Consider the following 21,241-nt stretch of genomic DNA (forward strand, 5'->3'; position numbering starts at 1 on the left):
AAATATTTTTCTGAACAAGTTCAAAATCAGCAGTAGGTGAAAAAAAATCTACATTCATCAGAATGTGTCTACTTGTTGAGGGGGAAATTCACAGAAATTTGCTGTTCTTGAGAGAAAGATAAAAAAAAAAAGAAAAAAGAAAAGAAAGGAAGAGGTGCTTATTTAATTAACACTACGTTTTTACACCTAAATGGTGGAGAGGAGAAAACTCTGCTGTGAGGGCTTTAGGATTAGATCATGTACAGTTTAGGAGATAAGAGTTACAGTCACACCTACGCTGTTTGGTTTGAAGTAGCTTCTCCTGTACCTCTAGAAGCTGGTTTTCCTGAGTCCCAGGAAAATGTTGCTGTTATCGGTGCATTGGTCCGTGTAGCAGATTGACGTGTATCACTCGAACAACTGCAAAGAAGCTACCAGTTACCCTTGGAGTGTTAATTGAAAAGAAATAAAAATAATTCCAAGAGTTGGTAGTAATGTTGAAACGTGTGACATTGAGACATTAAACAAAAAAGATCTCCAGATTCTTGTTTGTTAGGGACATGTAACCTGTGTACGTACCAGGAGTGATTCCTGTTTCCAGTGCGATGGAGCGGTGATACAGCCCAGGAGGGATTTTTCATTCCTCCTGGCAATCAGTTTACACCAGTTTGTGAATATTAAAAATTGGTCTGATTAGAAAAAAGAAAACTGGTGGTGATTCTAAAGTTTCAGACAGGGGTATTTACATGCCTGTGCTTTTAGATGTTGATTTCACTTACTATAATAATCATAAATAAGTGGCTACTTTTTGTATGAGGTGGTCCTTGACTCTCTTTGCCCCACATGATAAGGATAGTCTGATATACGGATGTTTTCCCAGATCAGTAGAGGGAGATAAACATGGGAGATTTATCTTTAAGTACTACCAATAATAAATAGCAAGATGAAATACCTGTTCTTGTTTTCTTCTCCAAAGCAGCACAAGAATTTTAACTTTTGCATCATCATGCTTTCTCTTCCAAAGGAAGATGACAGAGTTTGGAGCTGTGCACGAGGCTGATGACAGCCACTGTCTGCACCCTTTGCCATTTTCCTTTTAATGATTTAATATTCAGATGATCATTAGCTGGAAAGAAAAAATGTTTCCATAAGCATACAAGACATCCCGGCTCATATCCCTAATTACTATTCTTTGGCAAGATGACAGCACATTTCACTGTAATTCTTGCTCAGCTGGATGTGTGCTTATGAAAAAAGAACTCATTTCAGATTATTGTATAGGATGCTAGCATGGCGCTCTAATGTGTGGTGTTTGAAACCGGCAAAGAATAGGCTTGATAGTCTTACTGATTTCCAAGTGTAGCAAAAATATTTGCAATAGAATTTGTGAATATTCAGCTGCTTTGCACGGAAGCAGAGGAACTTGGTATTAAAAAACCCCAGTTTTAAAACATAATTGAAAGCAGGATTAGACAAAGACATTACTGAAGACAGCTGGGTTAGTTTAAAATCCATCAAACCAAGGTGATGGCTGCTGTAGCATGCAGAGAATCCATGCTTGTATGTAGTAAACTAGCCCAAAGCGGGTCAGTGTGTCCTTAACATACAGTCCTGCTTAAAAGCTGACTAGAAAAACTGGAAGGTGCTTCTCCAAGTATGTGATACTTGGGTGTGTAGATGTCTCCCTGCTTATTTCTGTGATGCAATTAAGTTGTCATTCCACTCTTTTACTGGGTTAGTGAAGTATCTTTTACTGTTTCGATAGTGAAGTGCCAAGAAGAAGGGCTGGATTTTCTTCCTGTGTATCAGCAGAAATTTGGAAGGTTTATGCACTTAGGACTGTATTAAAACAACGATAAAAGTAACTGAAAGCAGAATCTTACTCTGGATTTTCTACTGAAAATAATTCAGTATGTGAAAAATACATCGTGATTTTTTGCTGCGGTGTATTAGGTGAAGAAGCTGCCTATGGATAATGGGAAACAGTACTCAGCTGATCTGAACTACCACCCATCTTGGTATAAAAGGATGCGTGTTCAGTCCTATCCTATTTTTATCTGTAATGTGTGAAGGAATTTCATTAAGAGTTGTGAAAAGAAGACATCCGTGCCAATTTTCAGGACAAAACAAAGCATGGCTAGATGCAACTAGGCTCTTACACTTGCCTTCGCTTAGATCATTAACCTACTTAAAATTCAGTCTGGTGAGAATAATGACATTGTATACTGCATACTGCTAAAAAACCCACAACCAACCAAACCGGCTGTCTTCTTTTGAACTCTCTAATATCTTTTGATAGTACAAATTGCTGCTGAATCAAGAATAACACCACAATGTTTTGCCAAAACGTATGCCCTGTGTGTAGTACAGCTTTTCTACGTCTAACTCTGGTTGAGTAAAGGCCGTGTTATGAATTTAAGTTAAGCTAAGGTGGTTCCTTTTGTTATGATACCTTTTCATTTTGAAGATGGTAGCACCTATACAGCTTTTACAGAATATGTTAATGGGTATTTCGCTTAACAAAGCTTAGTAAATATAAACTGAAGTGTGTATCAGAAACTATTGAAGAAAAGATAAAATACTGTGAAACAGCCTTGTTAAAAATCTGATTGTGGCCACTGCATATTAGAGGTGCTAATTCACACATCAAGGATCGTTGTGCCAAAAGGCAGAGATCTCAAAGCAAGCCGAGAATGTTTATTGAAGTACAGAAATTCTACTGACTCAGGAGCTTCTTGGTCCTTTGTGGAAAGGTGTTGGTATTTCTGTGCTTGTACAGATGTGTTTGTAAAAGGGTTAGAAGGATTTGCTGCATCGTTCTAAGAGTATGTCTGTCCACCAGGCTTGTACAGGAGCTGGAAGTATATCCTACGTTGCCAGTAGTGTTTGAGTTGAGCTGCCTGTCCCTTACGATGCAGTAAAAATCCATTGAAGGCGCAGAGCTTGAGTTGGATGAGCAGTCAGAAGCGGAATGGAGCCTGTTACACATCTAGAGCCAACCCATGAAGGTACTTCCAGCGTGGGGGAACAGTAGCTATTGCTTTGACACGCAGTACTGCCCACCTCCATCTAAACCAGCACTTCCAGCTCTCTACTGCTCTGACAATTTTAATTCCATTCTCATGCTGTATTTACACTGCTGAAAACATTGCTCCACATTTCACTGGAATCAGTCGCTAATCCCATGCTGTTGGGAAGGCTCTGAAAGCTGAGGTGAATACTAACAGAGCAATGCCATTGCCTGGTGTTCCAGCAAACGTGTTAATTCGTCTGCCCAAACCTGCTGTCTAATCATTCCTGAATGAGCAGGGAAATCACCAGCTGTCGGGCCTGATAATCTAAACAAAAATTTCAAAGTTTGCAAATGAGTTGAACTCTATTTATTTTTTTTCCCCTCACCCCAAAAATACGTGACATTGGAGCTCACAAGTGAGTTCCTACACTATTTCTCACTGAAGAAAGCGTGGGCTTATATATATATGTATTAAAAAGAAAAACAATTGCAGATTTCATTTCTGATACATGGGGTCTTCCTTACTCTTCATACACAATATACCATGGTGTGTATATATGTAAGATACAGAGTTCTGAAATGGCCAAGAATTTTAGGAGTCTGTCCCTGTTAATTTTAACTTATACATCTTCTATTCCCAACTGCTTAAAATAAAACCAGAACATAATTTTATCTTTTTCAACTTCAAAATAAGCAATGCATGGGAAATTTTAGAAATCTTGAAAAATTGCGTCAGGCAGGTTCTGAACTCAGTTTGTCCAAACCAGAATATTTCCTCATCTCTGTTTTTAACGTTAGATAGTTCCAGGTAAAAGCAAGAGCTCTTTCTATTTTAAAGACCAGTGCTGTAAACTCTTGCTGAGATGGAGATCTGTATTTTAAACTGGCGCCTCAAGATGCTGAGCTCTACTCCTGTTTAGGGAAAAATTTTAAATGAATGTCTGCAAAAAACATCAGAGGAGAAAATGCATCTTTTTTAAACGACAAGCAGGCTTCATTAAAACTTGAAGCTTTAAATTAAGAAACAGAATAGGAGCCAACTTGTATTCTTCCAGAAAGCCTCAAACCTCCTGTGATCCAACCAGTGAAGGTCCCTCCCTGTGTTTTTCTTTCAACTCATGTTGCTCCGGAGGAATATTTTCCGATTAGCATTGCTGGTCCAAGTGAAAAATCCAGGGTACCTACTGCATTGCTTGGGCAGTTAGACTGGTGGGTTATAATCACAGGCCTGGTGATTTACAGTTTCTCTGTGTGGGAAAGTTACTGCTCAGTGAGCTGAGGTTTGAATTTACGGTATTGCTGGTTTATTCCACTTCCGTTTTTAAATACAGCTGTCAACAAGCTCATTTGAAAGTGAACTTACAGTACGCACAGGAGGTTGGTTACCTGGCAAATTACTCAGCTATGAATTCTAGCTTCAGTTTGTGAAAAGATGTTGGGTTTTTCTGGTAGACAAATCAATTTTTTCTTTCTATTGGAACCTATTAATTGTAACTTATACAATGTTTATAGTTCTATTCTATTAGGTTAACCCGGTCACCATTGCTACTGTTATTAAGGTACATGAAAAAAAGAGCCAATTAAAAAAAAATACTGTGGAAGTGCTATAGAGCAAAGGCGAAGCGCGGCAGTAAGGCCTCCAGTATGACTCAGGTTGGCATTCGCCTAAATCTGTCTAAATATGATGACAACATGCCTGAAGCACAAATCATGTTGTTGCTTGCTCTTACGAGGTGCACATCCCATAATCATTTGACCTTTCTGCATTCTGCCTATACTGCAACATATAGGCATGTGTCTTTCTCAGTGGCACTGGGGATGTTGGGAGAAAACAACCTATTAAATAGAGGGAAAAAGTGGAACAGAGTTAATGGGAACCCAGTACCGGGGTAAGAGACGAGAGAGCCAGCAGCTCCCTCAGAGCACAAAGCGAGTCCTGTGGGCCAGCTTGGATGCGAGCTGCCCTGACGGAGTTCTCGGTTTCTTTGTATGAAGACTGGTGGTTTTGTTGTGTCAGAAACCACCTACAATTATTTAATGCTACTAATTTCCTTCAGCTTCTAGAAAGACAAAGCTACCATGTACTTTTCAAAGCACACAGGCCTCTCGTTTTAAGATTTCATTTGAAGCATTTCTTTGTCCTAATTCTTCTGTAAATAGGTGTTGTAAGACTTGCTTACGCTCAGCAGAGTGGCTGCCAGTGCTTTCAGGTTCTTTAATGAAAGGCACCCTCATTGCAAATTGATTTATGAATTTTAAGAAACTTCTGGGTGTGTTCTGTGGCAGAGTTCTCGTTAGTTTGCGAGCCTCTTGCCCTTGTAACATGTGGCTTCTAAATGTTGGATGTGGATTCCTAACAAACGTGCTTGTTTTAGAGCTAACCTGTGACATTCTGGGTTTTTTTCCTCTCTATCCTCTTTGCCTGTTACGTAGGAATGTTCTGGAACTCCTGGGAGCAGATAGCAATGGCGGTTAGTGACTTCAAATATCCTAAAGTGACAGGTAACTTTTTACTCCATCACTCATCGCTATTTCTACAAAATTGTGAGTTCGTTAATGAGTGAACCCCAGGTCCAGTGATCAAAGGAGTACAATTACGTGACCACGTGCAAGAAGTGAACTTTAGGGCTGCCCGTTGACACGTGCTTGAATTGAGCAGCTCAAGTGTTTTTTAAGCACTGTAGTTTCCCCAGCTTTCCACTAGATGACACTTTCGCCAAAACACTTCAATGTCAATTCAGTATTTTCTGGTTCTTTCCTTTATCCCCTGTTGAGCTGTCATTTTGTGTTCCTTTTTCTTGAAAGGATTCCCTGGGCGCTTGATTACTGTGACTTCTCTATTGTTCTCGAATACACCGGTGATGCTGTGGAACTGCAGCCATGCCGCTCACAAGTGTTCTTTCTGTGATTGCGATGCCCTGTTCTTCACCCCTCGCCCTTTCCCAGTGGCATAATGGGCAATTGAGAGCTATGAGGATTTCAGGGCTTAGCAGGAACACCACTTGACTTCGTCAGTGCTCATCATATGTCAGTCTGCTGTAATGAAAGTAATACTTAAAAAAAAAAAACAACTAAACCTGCTGTAAAAAGTAAATGTAGTCTGTACTATTGTAAGTACCAATTACTCCAGAAATTAAAAAGTCCTCTCTGAACTACTACTGCAGCGATGCTTGTGCAGTAAGGGCTGAAGTCAAGGTCTTTAAAAAAAACTTCATAACCTAAATTAAGCTTAAATTCTGGAAGTGCCTGAATACTCATAAATGTGCAGAGTTTTCAGACCTGCATCCAGCCTATCAGCTTATTCGTACGTTACCGGGAACATTGGATGTGTAAGTACATACTGCAGTAACGTGGAGAGGACAGCAGCGATGAGTGAAGCGTCAGCAAAAGGATGGAGGCAGAGAGTGAAAGCACCCCCAGCCTGGGCCAAGGGGCTGTCAGCCTTAGCTTGGTGTACCTCGCTGTCAGGCAGGGAGGGGAACCCTTCCTGTCCAGGAGGAGACTCCTTGGATTGAGGGCAGCAACCTGCCCTGGAGGTCAGCATCGGGACGCAGCAGTTGTTTAGGCAGGCCACAAGCTGGGAGGCAAAATCTTCCTCAAACATTTCTCTGTTTCCTGTTTGTGCTCAGCCTCTCCTGCCTCTTCCGTCAGGGTGGTGGCCCTGTGTCATGGGCCACCTGAGCCCAACTCCTGTGGTGCAGGGCTCGGAAGGCAGGAGGGGTGAGAATAGACCGAGTGCACTAGAGAGCTGGTGTGCTATGATTCTCTGTCTCGTTAGAGATTCTTGCTTTAGGCACTCGGGACTTGGGCTTGAGCGAGAGGACCAACCTGTCTGATAGCTGTGAGCTGGCACCAGCAATTGGATGGCTCTGCAGACACTGATAGGAGGGAACCTGGGTGTCTGGGAGGCTTCGCTTGGGGGCCGGGTATCTGTATAAGGATCCTGCAGAGACAGATAGGCACCAAAGCACCTTCAAGGATCTAAGCGAGCACTGAAGTCAGTGACTCACATCCATACAGAAAGTGTTCTGCTCCTGATTCAGGCCTTTATTATTTTAAACTCGTAATTAAGTCTCTTTGAACCCACAGGTGCAGCCTCTTACTGGTGCTTATTTGTTTTCTTTTACTTGTCACAGGCTTTCATTTACCAAAATATTTTAGGCAGGTGATTGAACTACAGGTATTTGAGGGGATTTTAATCTGTTCTTGGAAATTGTGACCAAATTTGGTGCTTTTCTGTTCTGTTCTCACACTAGTATGGGCCTATGTTTGTAGGCAGGTCTCCCAAGGGTGACTAGACTGCCACCATTCCCACGCTACAGGTTGATTTAAAGTTGTTTATGTGTTTGTGGATGCTAAATTATTTCTTATGGAATAATATTGGGTTTGATTTTTAACTTTTCAGTGAGTCGAAGTTTAATAGTCAAATGACAAATATTAAAGAAGTTTTCAGGTATATGAGAAATTAATGAAGTATTTAAGATCCACCTATTTTTTAATGTCTGCCGACTGACTAACCAAATATTTACAAATTTCAAGTATGAATACATTACATATTATGTTCACTTTCATTTGCATCAGTCACAGAGCTATTTTAGCCACTCTCTTCCAAACCCACTGTTGATGTGCTGATTTTTTTCTTTGCTTTAATTTCTGTCAAGTTATTTCACAATAACTTGGCTATTAAGTTATGCTTACTAAGTTATTTCACTGTTAGTTAAGCCGTTTCATTCTACAGTTTCTTAAATCCAGGCAGTTATGCAAATCACTGAACTTCAGTCACTGTGTTCTTTTTGATATCAATGAACGATTTTTTTATTTTGGGGGGTTTGGTTGGTCTTTTTATTAGTTTTCGTGTTTGGGCTTTTTAATCCAACGTAGAATAACTTGGAGGAATTCAAAGGGTATCTCGTGGAGTAAAGCTTGGCACAGAGGCGTAAGAAGGACAGGAGGCAGCTGTAGCAAATGATGCCAGTTCTGGTTTTGGCAGAAGAAGCTTCAATCCTCCTCTCCTATTTGCAGGCTGATGCCCTCACCACTGAGTGGGCAGAGAGAACACTGTTGTAAGTTTTGGTTTATTTTATTAAATATGCCTCGAATCTAAATAAATAATACTTATTTTATGTCAAAATATTTAAATGTTTTCTGTTCACAGAAATTATTAGAAAAATCTCAAATGATTTTCATAATTTTGGGAGAAGGGAGGTGGAGTAATTTAAGCTGCAAAATTGGTTGTGTGCTAGAACATAAATACACACGGAGTATAATAAATTCTGTAATTTTTTGATTAAATTTTACTGCTAAATTTAAGGCATGTCCTCTGTTTATTTTACAGTTTAGCTGGGAAAGTTTGCTGGTTTTACTCTGACCTCCTCTTGAAGGTAGTGCTACTCACACTTTCTGAAAGCTGGGATTTCTGCTCGTACTATCTGCTTCTGCTTGTACTGCCTAGGTATTACCTCTATGGTTTAAATTTTATTTGTGGACTTAGTGAGAAATTTAAAAAAACCTGAATTTTGAAAAAAAAAACCTTTCCATTTATAAAAGAGATACAGAGGATTGGAGAAAAAAGCAGCCAGTTTTGAGAATAAAAATGTCCACTTGTGATCATATTCAGAGTCTAAATTCAGCTTAAGACTAGAGTTCTTTATTGTCTCCTGTAGGTGATTGAAGATGTCTGGCCAGGAAGGAACAGTGGGTGCTGGGGTTATGGGACCTTTAAATGGTTGACAATAATAGCTTATGCTGAAATGTGTTTAGATTCATCCTGTCTTAAAGTATTTTTGAGACACGGCAAGTTGTGGGATGTTGAGAGTACTATGCTACAGGTGAGGTACCAAGATCTCTCCCTCCCTTCAGCCGCAGGACTCTCCCTAATAATGCTGGAAGTTAAAATGAATCATTTATGAGCATCAGTAGACACATGGGTGGGGCCTTTTTTGTAAACTGGTATTTTGTTGATGCAATATGTGTGACAGCCTTTTAGTTCTGAATATAAATGTTACTGAGAGGAAATAAGGTTGGTTCGCAGAGGAGATCTGCCAGACCTTGCAGTGGATCTTGCTGAGGAGCGGGTACCTCCACCAGTACTGTGCTTCAGATACTGCTCATACATGTAGAAGAAAAATGGAAGGTGAGTGTCTTGAAACTTTACTATCACTTGGCTCAGTTCTGAAAGCAGAAATAATTACATGGCCAGGTGTAAGGACAAAAAAATATTGTACATGTTAATGTGTGGAATCAAGTCTAGGTATTACTTCTATGGTTTAGATTTTATCTGTGGACTTAGTGAGAAATTAAAAAAACAACTTCTGAAAAAAACCTTTTATAGAGGAAAAAGTTAGACACAGAGAAGAATTGGAGAAAAAAGAGCCAATTTTGAGAATAAGAAAGCTCACGGAAAATAATGTAATTTTTTTCCAGCCTAACCTACAAGGTACTACTTTTCAGTACTCTCATGCCCAGAAGCAGTTATTTTACAATGGACACCTGACGTATTCTCTCTGGAACGAAGGCAAAATGTGAATTGATGGAAAAAAGCCAGTGACTGGTATTGAAGGTCGTGTTTCTGCCAGAGAGAGAAAACCAGTAAGAGATGTGAAATCGATCAGCCTTTAGTATTTTCTCTGAGCTGCCTTTGCTTAAGAAGGCAATTGTTAGCTCCTTCGTGATCCAGCTGTGATAATTAACTCTGATAAGCAAACCGTGGGCTGATTTTAGAGAATTTCCCTGGGAAACATGTAGCTTCTCAACTCCCTGATGTTCCGGTTCAGCTGGATCGAGTGGATGGAGTGTAGTTGTCTTGGTTTATAAACGCCTCCAGGGGATGGGCGAGGATCTGTCAGGTTCTTTCAGTGTTCCTGACCGCAGGAATTCATAATGTGTGCTCTAAGCATTTCTAATCCTTTCTGTGCAACCAAACACTTTGTGTTACGGTTGACAACTCTAATTAAGAGATGAGATTTTCAGATCAATTCTGTAACTCTTTCTTGTCAGCAGATATGAGGCATTCTTGAGCAATAATGATGTAATGCGCTGCCACATTGTTTGGCTGCGGTTGATAGCGTGCATGTTTTTAACGCTGGTAATACCCAGGTCTGCATTTATCTGCTGATCTTTGCTAAAGAGCTGGATGACCAATTCATTACCGAATTTAAATGGCTAGATGAAAAATGAAATTATTTTGGTTCAAGGAAATAAATCAGAAAAAGATGTTTGCTTCTTCTTTATTTCGTTTTCCTCCTCTACCCACCCCCCTCTCCCAAGTCATTTCACTTATGATGTTCTTCAGGATGTGATACTGGGAAACTCCACTGGTTTGTGTTAAATGTCTCAGTCCCATGGGCTTAGCTATGAGTCTTCTTTTAAGTGGATACAGCTATGGCTCTGGATGGGAAAAATTAGTTTCCCCTAAACACCAACTCTGTGTTCAACTTAGTACCGATATAGCCAGAGAAGTTGCATTGTTTCGTTATTCTGTAGGTTTAGCAGGACCAAAGCTAACTCTTTAAAATTAAAATAAAATACAAGACTTTGTAGTTCAGTAAGCCAAGTTTCCAAAACTGCTGAGAATCTGTCACTCCCTTTGTCTTCAGTTAGAGTGAAACACTTTTGAAAATAAAAAGTTGTATGCAAATAAGTAAAAATGAGTGGTGCCACCCATCCTTCTGACATCAGGATCATAATTACCCCTATGAAATGACTGATATCCAGGTAGGATGCCTAAGGGGGAATCAGCTAAGATTTTAGTCAAGCTAATCATAGCACTTGGGATATATCGTCAGCATTTTTTTAAATGTCACAATTTGTGAATATTTCCATCACTATTACGTTCCTCAAAGATGTCTGCAAGCCTTTTATGACTTTGGGAAATGCAGATTGAGACATTTGCATGCATATTTAACAATATTTTCAATTTTGGGAGGATATTTATTAATATCTACTTTTTTCATAACTCGTTTCTTATCAATTGGTTTATTTATTCAATTAATTATTTCATTACTATATAAAAAACCAACTATCAACTGATAGCGTGTGCAAAGTGCTGTCTAGCTGTGGTTGAAAAGTAACTGTAGGCAGAGTGTTGTAATGTGGAGAGAATCTTACAAGGCAAAATCAATTTTTCAGGTAGACATACTAATACCATCCCTCGGCATCAGGTATTTATAAAGCAATATAAAAGATGTGAAACTGGTAGCACTGCTTAAAAATCAAAGCACTGTACAAGTTACCACCTGCAAGCTGGGGAAGTGGTGAACTTGTAAGGATACTTGTATGGATGTATGTCTCAATCTCACTTCTGCTGAATTTTGAATGAACTCTTGAGTGAATTTTTCAAGAGAGTTATCTCTGTCTTTCATCATTATCTCCTCTTTCATGTAATCTTGACCTCAGCCAATGATAGGAACTCAATTATCTGCTTCTTCCTTTGTGTTCTTTTCTCCATCCTGCAGTCATTGAGCTGGGAGAAGTCGACCTGAACTGTCCTTCCAACTGCCAAATCCATAATACCCATTTCTTCGGAACCGACAGGCAGATAATAAGGAGAGGGCAAGCCTTCAGCTTTTATGCTCACTTCCAAAATCGAGAGTGGGATGACTCCGTGGACCAGGCTGTTTTCACCGTGGAGACAGGTAGTCACTCCCAAACTTTGTGTAGCCTTTCCCAGTCCTTTGCTGGTAATGAGTATTTCCCATAGTCTTCAGTGACAAACAGGATCTACTCACTCGCCTTCAGTGTGAAAAGGCAACTTCCCCCTAGCTCAGGTGGTTCTGCTGGAAACGTGTAAAGTTTTCTCACTCCGCAACAGAAGCGACAAGTGAAAAAGAAATCCGCCTTTGGGAGCTTTGCCTTGCTGATGATGGCTAAGCAAATTGCTTGCCTTTTACATGTGCTTTGTTTAGTCTGATTGAAGCTGTATTTATTTTCCTGAAAAGGCCTCAGACCCTGTGAATCAAACGAGACGAAATGTACCTTCCCAATGGGCAGATGTCTAGATCAGACCTGCTGGAGCGCTTCCTACAAAACGCATCAGCCAAAATGCATCGGCATCAGCGTGTTTCCTCCCTCCAGCGCCTGCATTGGCCGCTATATTCTCAATATGCAAATCACGTCTTGTGGTCACACCTATCAGCGTTGTCTTGGAGATTTTTATGTCCTTTTTAACCCTTGGTGTGCAGGTAAGGGCTCTAGTAATGATCAGGTAATTTTAACAAAAATGCTATGATAAGTAAAAATGATGAACATACTTTTTACCTGGGTAGTAAGTAAGGAACAGGGTCAAAGTGAACAAGAGAAGCGGGGAGGGATTTTTTTTCTTGTTGTTATTTGTAATTTTGTCCTCCAAGTTCAGGTCTGTCTCAAACAAGTGTTTTGATATGGTTTCTCAATGGGAGTAGGGATGTAGTGTAATTTTTTCCCTGCAGTTTTACAATGGCTTGACAGGACCAGAGGCAACAGGCACAAACTGAAACCCTGGAGGTTTCCTCTGAACATAGGAAACACTTTTACTGTGAGGGTGACTGAGCACTGGCAAGGTTTGGCCAGAGAGATTGTGGTCTCCATCCCTGAAGATATTCAAAAGCCATCTGCACATGGTCTCGGGCAATCAGCTTCAGGTGTCCCTGCATGAGCAGGGGCGTTGGAGCACACGACCTCCAGAAGTGCCTTCCAAACTCAACCATTTGGTGATTCCATGAATCGCGTGCTATCACCATGAAGTCATATATTAGAAATACAAACACAGTTCTGTAAATCTTGTTCTGGCAGCAGGAAATTCTGGAGTCTGTAGGGCTCATTACATGGCAAATATTCACATTGTCTGTGCTTTTGATTTAATCAAAATCAGATACCCAACTCTAAGTGCACAGTGTTTGACTCCTAGAACATCTCAGTGTGAAGGTAAATTGCAAGGTCTGTAATTCAAGTGTGCTGCAGCAGGGAGAGGCTTACTGATATCTAACTGTAAGTAGAAATGAATTCTCTGTGAATGTTTAAAGAACCCACACCCTTGAACATGTTTAAAAGTCTAAATCAAAAATAGGTAGGAAAAGAAAGAGGGATCCAGTGAAGTAGGAGATACAGAAGTGCTCAAAAAATACATATTGACGTGTTGACTGACAGCTCTGCCTCTTTTCCAGATGACCCTGTATTTATGGACAACCAGGCCCATAGAGAAGAGTATGTTCTGAATGAACATGGGATACTGTATGAAGGAGTTCACAAGCATATTACCTCTCGACCATGGCACTTTGGACAGGTACTTTTTGAAGACTTGTTCAGAAGCTGATGTCATCCTTCTACAGATAAATGAAGTGTTATCCATATTTTTCCAGAAATGCATGCTATGTTATGGAGTGCAAAAGGTTTTTAGGACTGTCCAGACTACTCATGCATAGAACAAATTGAGAATCTCAGTGTAGTCCAAACTACTGGAAGGAAGTTTTCTGTAGTAAAATTGAGGAAAATGCAGAATGTTCTTAGAAAAGGTGAAACAGAATGTTGTGCTTCTGAAGGAAATCTTTTCCGTTGGTCAAACATAAGCAAAACTCCCACGTTTTTCCGTTTGGTTTTCCTTTCGGGAGATAGACAAAACCATGCAGACAACTAGGAGCTGTGCTCGATTAAAAAAAGTCAGGTGAGGAGGCAGCTCATATACATGAAAAAGACTGGATTATTGACAAGAAAGGAACTTTACCAATGTCAGAATAGAGTGTTGCTTATGTTAACTTCTCTCTTCTCAGTTTGAAGATGGGATTCTTGATATCTGCTTGAAGATCCTAGACATGGGTGCAAGTTACCATCACGGCTCCGATCGTGACCATTGTTGGCGCAATGATCCTGTGCATGTCAGCATGGTGGTAAACCACATGGTAAGACCTTTAGTGGTGTGTGACCTCTGAATAGATCGCGTCACACTTTATCATATTATAGAAGGACAAACTGCACTGTAATCTAACACAGTGTGAACAGCAGGGAAAACCCTTTGCGCTCATTTTCACAGGGAAAACTACCTTGTAACACTAATCTCTAATGATTTTGTTGTATTGTTAGGGTGTGAAGACATGGTCAGCCATTTGAAAAGTTTGGTTTTATTCTCTCTTTCTAGATAAGCAGCCATACCACTAGCAGTATCATGAAGATTCCAGAGAATAATGATTACCTGAAAGGAACAAAACCATTTTCCTGGAATGGAAGCGTCCCTATCCTTCAGCAGTGGTACAACGGCAGATGCAGGCCCGTCAGATACGGGTACTGTGTGTCTCTTGCTTCAGTGATGTGCACAGGTACGGTATTTCAGTCTGCCCTCATCATAGAATCACAATGGTTTGGGTTGGAAGGGACCTTCAGAGCCCATCTAGCCAAACCCCCCTGAAGTGAGCAGGGACACCTTCAGCTAGAGCAGGGATGTATCTTAGGTAGTTATCCAAAAAGGAAGAGAGAAAACCGGGATCAGAAACCTCTGACCCTAAAAACTACTGGAAGAATATTACTCGTAAGCATTTTACTAGAAAAGAAGTTGAGTATTTTTCTCTCATGATACAACATGGCTCCTAACATGGTGTTTATTACCAATCTATGGCTTTCCTATACAGCGTGGAGAGCAGGAGAAAAAGCAGTGCTATCTTCTCTGTGATCTCTGTGATACCATGCAGCTATCAATACTGCAGCTTTTACTAAAACACAGAGCAAGTGCAGCATCATGGAATCGAAATTTATCCTTTGGGTGAGGTTTGAAGGATGAGAAAAATCGCTACATTATGAAGAGGATTAAGACCTCTAGCAGTGTCTCCTCCAAACATAAAAACAGGAGGCTGCTCTGTTCTTTTACTGCGAAGGATGAGAGAACAGTGAACTAAACTCTACAGACAAAGTATTTGAGATCCAACTCTATATTATTTATTTACTGAACCTGTTTCTACACCAAAGAAAGCTGAATTGATAACCATAGATGAATCTATACATACTATATTCTGTTTGTTTAAAAAAAAAAAAAATACAGGCAGGATCAGGTTCATTATTTCTGAACTTACAGCAGGTCTGATTTTGTGGGTTTTTTTGAAACTGGAAGAGTAACAAACCATTGCTTTCTGCGAGGCTCTTTGCAAAAGACATTTCAACCATAAAAAAAAAAAAGTTTTGAAGGGCGAGTCCCTGCATCCCAAATACTGCCTCCTATCCATTCTGTTTATATAATTGTAAAGGAGAATATAGGAGAATTATTCATAAAATAAGTGAAGGATTTGCTTGACTAATTACTCTTTGTAATGACTCATGAATATCTTTTTCCTTGCAGTGATGAGGTGTTTGGGAATTCCAAGCCGTGTTGTCACAAACTTCTGTTTTCCGTGCTCAACTGAGAATCCCCTCGGTGTCAATGAGATTTTTGACTGTACTGGAAAAAACCTGTGTGGTAAAGACAAGCTATGGTAAATAAGAAACAAGCACGCTCTTTCAGTTTAGTCAAAAATTAAATGATGGAGAGATTAGTATTAATCTAGAAGATCAGTGCCTCTCTTTCTGCGGTGTGGCAAGGCTGTTCAGTTTCCTAATAACGCATTTCGCAAACACGAAATTACTGAAGAGGCAGTCAGCTCAATCTGCATTTACAAAAAGAACAAAAACCCACTTATGAGAATAAGGCCGTCAATCTTGGTAGCTGTAAAAACATTAAGTGGATCATTAAAGGCAAGGGAAACTTTATCACAGATTAGGACTATTATCTTCAGCCACAATCACTTGGCTGATAATTATGAGCTTTCCCTGAGCTTTCTTACCATGGATTGCTTCATTCTTATAAACCATTCAATGTCTGCTCATATAGCTATGACATTATCTCTCTTCATAGCAGACTTTCATGTTTTCACCTTTGGCCTGTATGTCCACAGTTTCACTGCACCAGAATTTTGTTTGTGTACAGGTCTCATCTGTGAGAGCTTTTAATGAATTTCCTGCCCTTTCACGTGTCAAAAAGAGAAGGTCAAACTGAAATACTAAGGGAATAAGGATCTTATTTTAGTACAAAGGGCTTAAGGTTTTATTCTGTGTTAAGCCATTAAAAAGAAAACTATGACAGTATGTGATTTGCCTCTAAAGAACCAGGAGGAAAATGTTAGGAAAATAAACTACTTAAACAAAAGAACTGTGTTGGCATGTTATCAACCTAAAAAAAGGAGCTGTAAGAAGAATGTTTTGCAATCAAGTCTGCAGGGTTCTGCAACAAATTTCCAGTCTGAGTGATATAAAGCAAAACAAACAAATCCTATCCCCAAATATCATTAACTTAAAATATAGAGAGCCTTCAGCTGATTAAAAGGTTGTCTCTGATATGGTTTCCCTCCATCATAAGGCATTGAACTTGATGATCCAAGAGATGCCTTTAATCCTATATTCCTTCAACCTACAGGCGATATCACTGCTGGAATGAATCATGGATGGCTCGCAGAGACCTAAATCAGTGCTGTGGTGATTGGCAGTCTCTGGATCCAACACCTTTGGAAACTGGCAGAGGTAACTGTTTACTGTCATTGTAATTGTTTTCCTCAGCTTATGTTGTCGAGTTCCTCTTCTCCACAGGTTGCAACCTGTTATAACATATTTTTATCTGGCTTAGGTTTAGCTTGCAGTGGTCCTACATGGGTTCGAAGCATCAGAGAAGGAGAACTGGACTTGGACTATGATGGTCAACATATGTTTTCTCGAGTAAATTCAAACTATGTTGGCTGGCTTTCCCAAAACAATGCCAAAAAGACAAAGTTTTTCTGCGACATTTGGCCGTGTGGACAACATCTGATCACCAAGAGCATTGGCAGTGAGCAATTTGAAGATATCACTGGGGCTTACAAGTATGAGCTAGGTATGATGAAAAGTCATTAGCTGGGTTAGAGGAAATTTTAAAGGCTATTTGTATGTGCATGTTTTGTTCTCACCTCTACAGTACTTTAAATTATTAGCAGACTTTACCTAACCTAACCTCCCCGCACATTCTTTTAAACCCAGAATTAAATTCTTACGTGTTCTTCTTGTACAAGGTCTGTCAGAAAAATGCTTGCTTACTAAATTCATGTGTGATTAGGATATTGTGTTGTTCTCACTTTGGGCTACTGATTACTGATTTTCATCTTCCAGTAGCAGGGAGGAGTTCAGCTAAATTGGCTAAAGGACCGAAGAGTGAATCTCGGCTGATTGTAAAATTACAAGCTCTGGGTTATTGGTTTGAGGGGGTTTTTTTTTGGAACAGGAACACAAAAGAAAACAACTGATCATTTCTTTCTTTGAATGGTGTATTTTGCCTTTTGAGAGACTTGGTACCATTTCATATTCACTTTGACCCTTATAATGAGATATATTTTGAGTTTTGCACTAACTATACAGTTTGAGATTTACATGACCATTTTTAAATTAAAAAAAAAATAATAATTTTTTTAACATTTTCGAGAGATAATATTTTTTTCCTATGCATTCAGACTACTATATCTTGTATTTCATTATCTGGTGGGTTTGTTCTACACCAAGCCACTACATTAGATGTTAGGTAGGAGGAAGAAAATCTTCATTATTTGGACAGATATGACTTCCTGTCCCTCCAGTGGATTCATTATCATGTATCTTCTTCAACAGGTTCTGTGAAAAACAAAGAAGCCTATTACCGGGCTTACAGAAGAATTCACCCAGGGTACTGCAACGCTTCCAACTGTCACATTGAGAGAGAGTTATCGTCTCTGAAAAACCCATTTTTGAGTGACTCTGGTGTTAACATGAGGTTAAAGATGGCCAATTGCCCAATGTACGGTGAAGATGTCCAGCTTCACTGGCTGCTTGAAAACTTGCGTAATGAAAACAAAAGTCTTACGTTTAATTTGAGCGCGCAAATAATAACCTACAGTGGTTGCCCAATGGATCAGTTTTGGAAAGACAGTGTGAATGTCACGTTGGGTCCAAGGGAAGGTAAGAAGGTGAATTTGTCTTAATACCCTTTTGATCACTGTTCTTTTCAGGAAACAGTTTGTTTTGTAGGAGTAGTGGAGACTTCCTAAGAGTGGTAGGAAGTGAAATGATTATGATGTTAAATATTAACAACTGAATTCACTTCAGGGTGATCACTCAAAAATTGACACGGTGTCGATACTACATGTATAGTGACAGGTAAATCATAGCCCTTCCTTAGTTTCTCAAGCTTTAGAGATGCTTATGACCATTCAAACACTTGTTTCTGCTAAAAGTTCAATTCTGGATTCTGTATTCAATATAAAGATAAAGTTGCAGCTGTCTATCAGGAAAGCAATTTGTTTTCTTTGGCCAGAAGATAGTAGCCAGCGTAAACCACTTTTGAGCACTGAAGTAATTATTTCTAGATATACCATATGCCAGGAAGAGCAAAGGTGTATCAGAGCATAAACACTTGTTTTCATGGTTAAACTATTCTTTTGTGGATGAAAAATGATCCCTTTAATTAAAACACTTTGTAAGATGGAATTTCATACCTGATAATAACATTCTCTTTCACCAAGCTTTAATTTGCTTGCATTTGAATTATGGCTCTAAGAATAACACTGGAATGAAAGTTTCCAAATTTTTAATAATAATAATAAAAACATTCTCCTTGTAAATGCACTGATTTAGTTACATTAACTGAAAACTGTGAAGCTGAATTTTGAAGGTAGCAGTGGATCACCCTAAGCCAGGAAAAATCATGTCTATTGTCAAAGAGGCTGAGATAACTCAGTATTCGATTGTGCCATTTGTAAGTGCTAGTTAAACCTCAGGAGGAAGTAAAGTGAAAATATTAGCAAAAAAATCAGAAAAAAATAATTAAAATAAATTTGTTTTACAGTGAAAAAGATTCCACTGTGTATATCATATAGTCAATATGGACCTTATCTCTGTGATCACAACATCATGAAAGTAGTTGCTGTCTCAGACCCAGAGTGTGGAGAAGTTCTGATGGTGAGCAGGGATATCGTGATCAACAGGCCACCTGTTATTGTAAAGGTAAAGAGCTTTAATTATGGGATTTGTGAACTAAGGAAGACACAGGGACTTTTCTGGTCCAATTTCTAAGCACAATGCTGATAAACATTAAATTCTTTTTTTCTTCTCTTTTATTGTCTGTTTTGTTGTAACAAGATCAGTGTGATTTTAAATGTGTAACAGGTGACTTAGAGTGATGTATAAAGATGACAGAAGTAAATCAGAAAGAAATGTGTATGAATAATATTTTTTTCTTCTTTTTCCTTACATTTATTTACTTCACTGTTAATTTTGTAAGGGTTACAAAACATTACATTTATTTGTTTATTTTCTGACAAGCTGCTGAGCCAGCCCAGGCTGAAAGTGCCATGTACCGCAGAGATCTCCTTCTGCAATCCTCTCCAGGAAGATATGAAGAACTGTGTGCTGACATTAGAAGGCTGTGGTTTATTCAAAGAGCCCATGACCATTGAGTAAGATCATCAATTATTTAAATGGGGATAATATGGGGGGTTGACTGAGGTGTCTGAGATCAGAACAGGTATTGAGGAAGACAATAGTTCTGATATTTTTGGTGTTTAGGATGTGGACAGGACTTTCTGTCTCATATTACTCTGAAATTTCATTAAAAGCTTCACTCCTCTTGAAACTGATGGTTCATTTAGAGCTGGCAAGATGTGCTGCTGCTTCATTTTTCTCAAGATTTAATTTAAGTGCGTGTTTCAAATTTCTGGCTGTAAGTGAATTCACTCTTTTCTTTACAAAAAATTCTAGCTGGGTCCCCCATCTCTCATAATCCCATGAGTTTATAACAGAATGCCTCTAAATATTCATGAACTGGCACCACAAATGTGAACAATTAGCAAATGACAGTGAGAAATAGCAATATGCATTCTAAGCTCATAACACGTTAATCACAGGAAGCTGGAAACTTCCAGGATGCTGTAACATCCTAGGAAAAATAGCTCTTCATTAATACGCATTGCTCTTCTTTCTGACAAGGAGAACTGACAGAAGTATGACGAGGTTTGAGGGGAAGCAATTAGGAATTGTTCTTGCTGAATTATAATGAACTTGATTCCACAAAGCTGCCCAATCCAACTGAGACTACTGGAAATGGGAAGCAGTAAACACATCTTTCAGTCAGAAGGGTGCTGCATTTTTGAAGAATTCAAGAGGGTATCATGAATGAGTTTCCTGTTCCAATTACAGAACTGGCTGTGGAAATTCTCCAAATCTTTCTTTGGAATGGAAGTTGTTACCATGCTTTTCACAACACAGAATGTGTTTTTTCGGAGCAAGGCAAGAATCACAAAGTTGTCACAACAGAGAAACAACTTGTAGCAAAGAAAACTTAATCGTGCACTCATCTTGCAGTGCTTCAGGTCTCTGAGCTATCCAGGTTCCTAATTCTTTTCTCTCTCTTGGTCCAGTTTGGGAACGCTGGCATCCAACCAACAGGCACGGACCATCGTGGAGTTCACACCTTACAGGCTTGGCAGCCACCGGCTCCTGGCCAACTTAGGATGCCACAAGTTTGCCTACTGCAAAGGATGCACCAAGGCTGAAGTGTGTTGCCCCACAGGCCAGAACGGCGTCTTACCCACCAGCCAGATCGGAGTCCTGCCCGTCAGCCAGAACGGGTCACTCCCGGTGTGCGAGAATGGCTCCCTGCCCATGAACGGCTCTGGGCCTGTCCCTGTGGCAGACCCCGCGTTCAACTCCATGTGTGAATATATATGTATCCCAGTGTGCAACCCGAACTGCAGTGCAGGGGGCCAGCCTGTCTACGACTTCGTGTACCTGCCTGCGGGCCATCCCTTATGCAACTCCATCTGCAACCAAGGCTTCAATCCAAGCATCAATCCTGGTTTCAACGTGGGAGGCGATCCTGGCTTCCGTGTCGTATGCGAGACTGTGCCCCCCGCTACATGTGCCCCGATGCCTCCGTCCATGTATGGCTCCATGCCTGCCCCAGGATCCAACCCCGTGTGTCCCCCTATGCCCCACGTGGTGTTCGAGACAGGTCCTGCTCCCACGCACCAGCCTGCAGGTGCAGGGGGGCCGATGTCCTACTCTGTCTCTGTCCCTGCGAATAATGCGGTGAGTGCCCTGCTGACCCACTTCATGGCTGGTTCCGGTCCCACTGGGGCAGCCCAGGCATTCCCTACCCATATGTCTGTTCCACCATCCCAGCCTGTGTGCTCTCCAGTAGTCTGCGCTGTTGGCAGTCCCATGACAGCACCAGCTCCTGTTTCGGTGCCTGCTGCCTCCATTTCG

At 40.1% G+C, this 21,241-nt stretch overlaps 1 protein-coding gene across 1 annotated transcript; it reads left to right on the forward strand.

The window, feature by feature from the left end:
- Positions 1–5,457: 5,457 nt before the first annotated feature.
- On the forward strand, positions 5,458–21,064 carry LOC104490553 (protein-glutamine gamma-glutamyltransferase 5-like; the record flags this gene model as incomplete). The annotated part of the gene is made up of 12 exons (XM_010132852.1): positions 5,458–5,494; positions 11,446–11,625; positions 13,132–13,250; positions 13,735–13,863; positions 14,100–14,277; positions 15,288–15,420; positions 16,398–16,501; positions 16,605–16,847; positions 17,612–17,938; positions 18,825–18,982; positions 19,301–19,434; positions 20,395–21,064. Coding segments are annotated over exons 1-12 (2,412 nt in total), but the record flags the coding sequence as incomplete, so codon positions are not given.
- Between the last annotated feature and the right edge of the window lie 177 nt (positions 21,065–21,241).

This window comes from Buceros rhinoceros, unplaced genomic scaffold (genome assembly GCF_000710305.1).
Source record: "Buceros rhinoceros silvestris isolate BGI_N320 unplaced genomic scaffold, ASM71030v1 scaffold11523, whole genome shotgun sequence".
Classification (NCBI taxonomy): Eukaryota; Metazoa; Chordata; class Aves; order Bucerotiformes; family Bucerotidae; genus Buceros; species Buceros rhinoceros.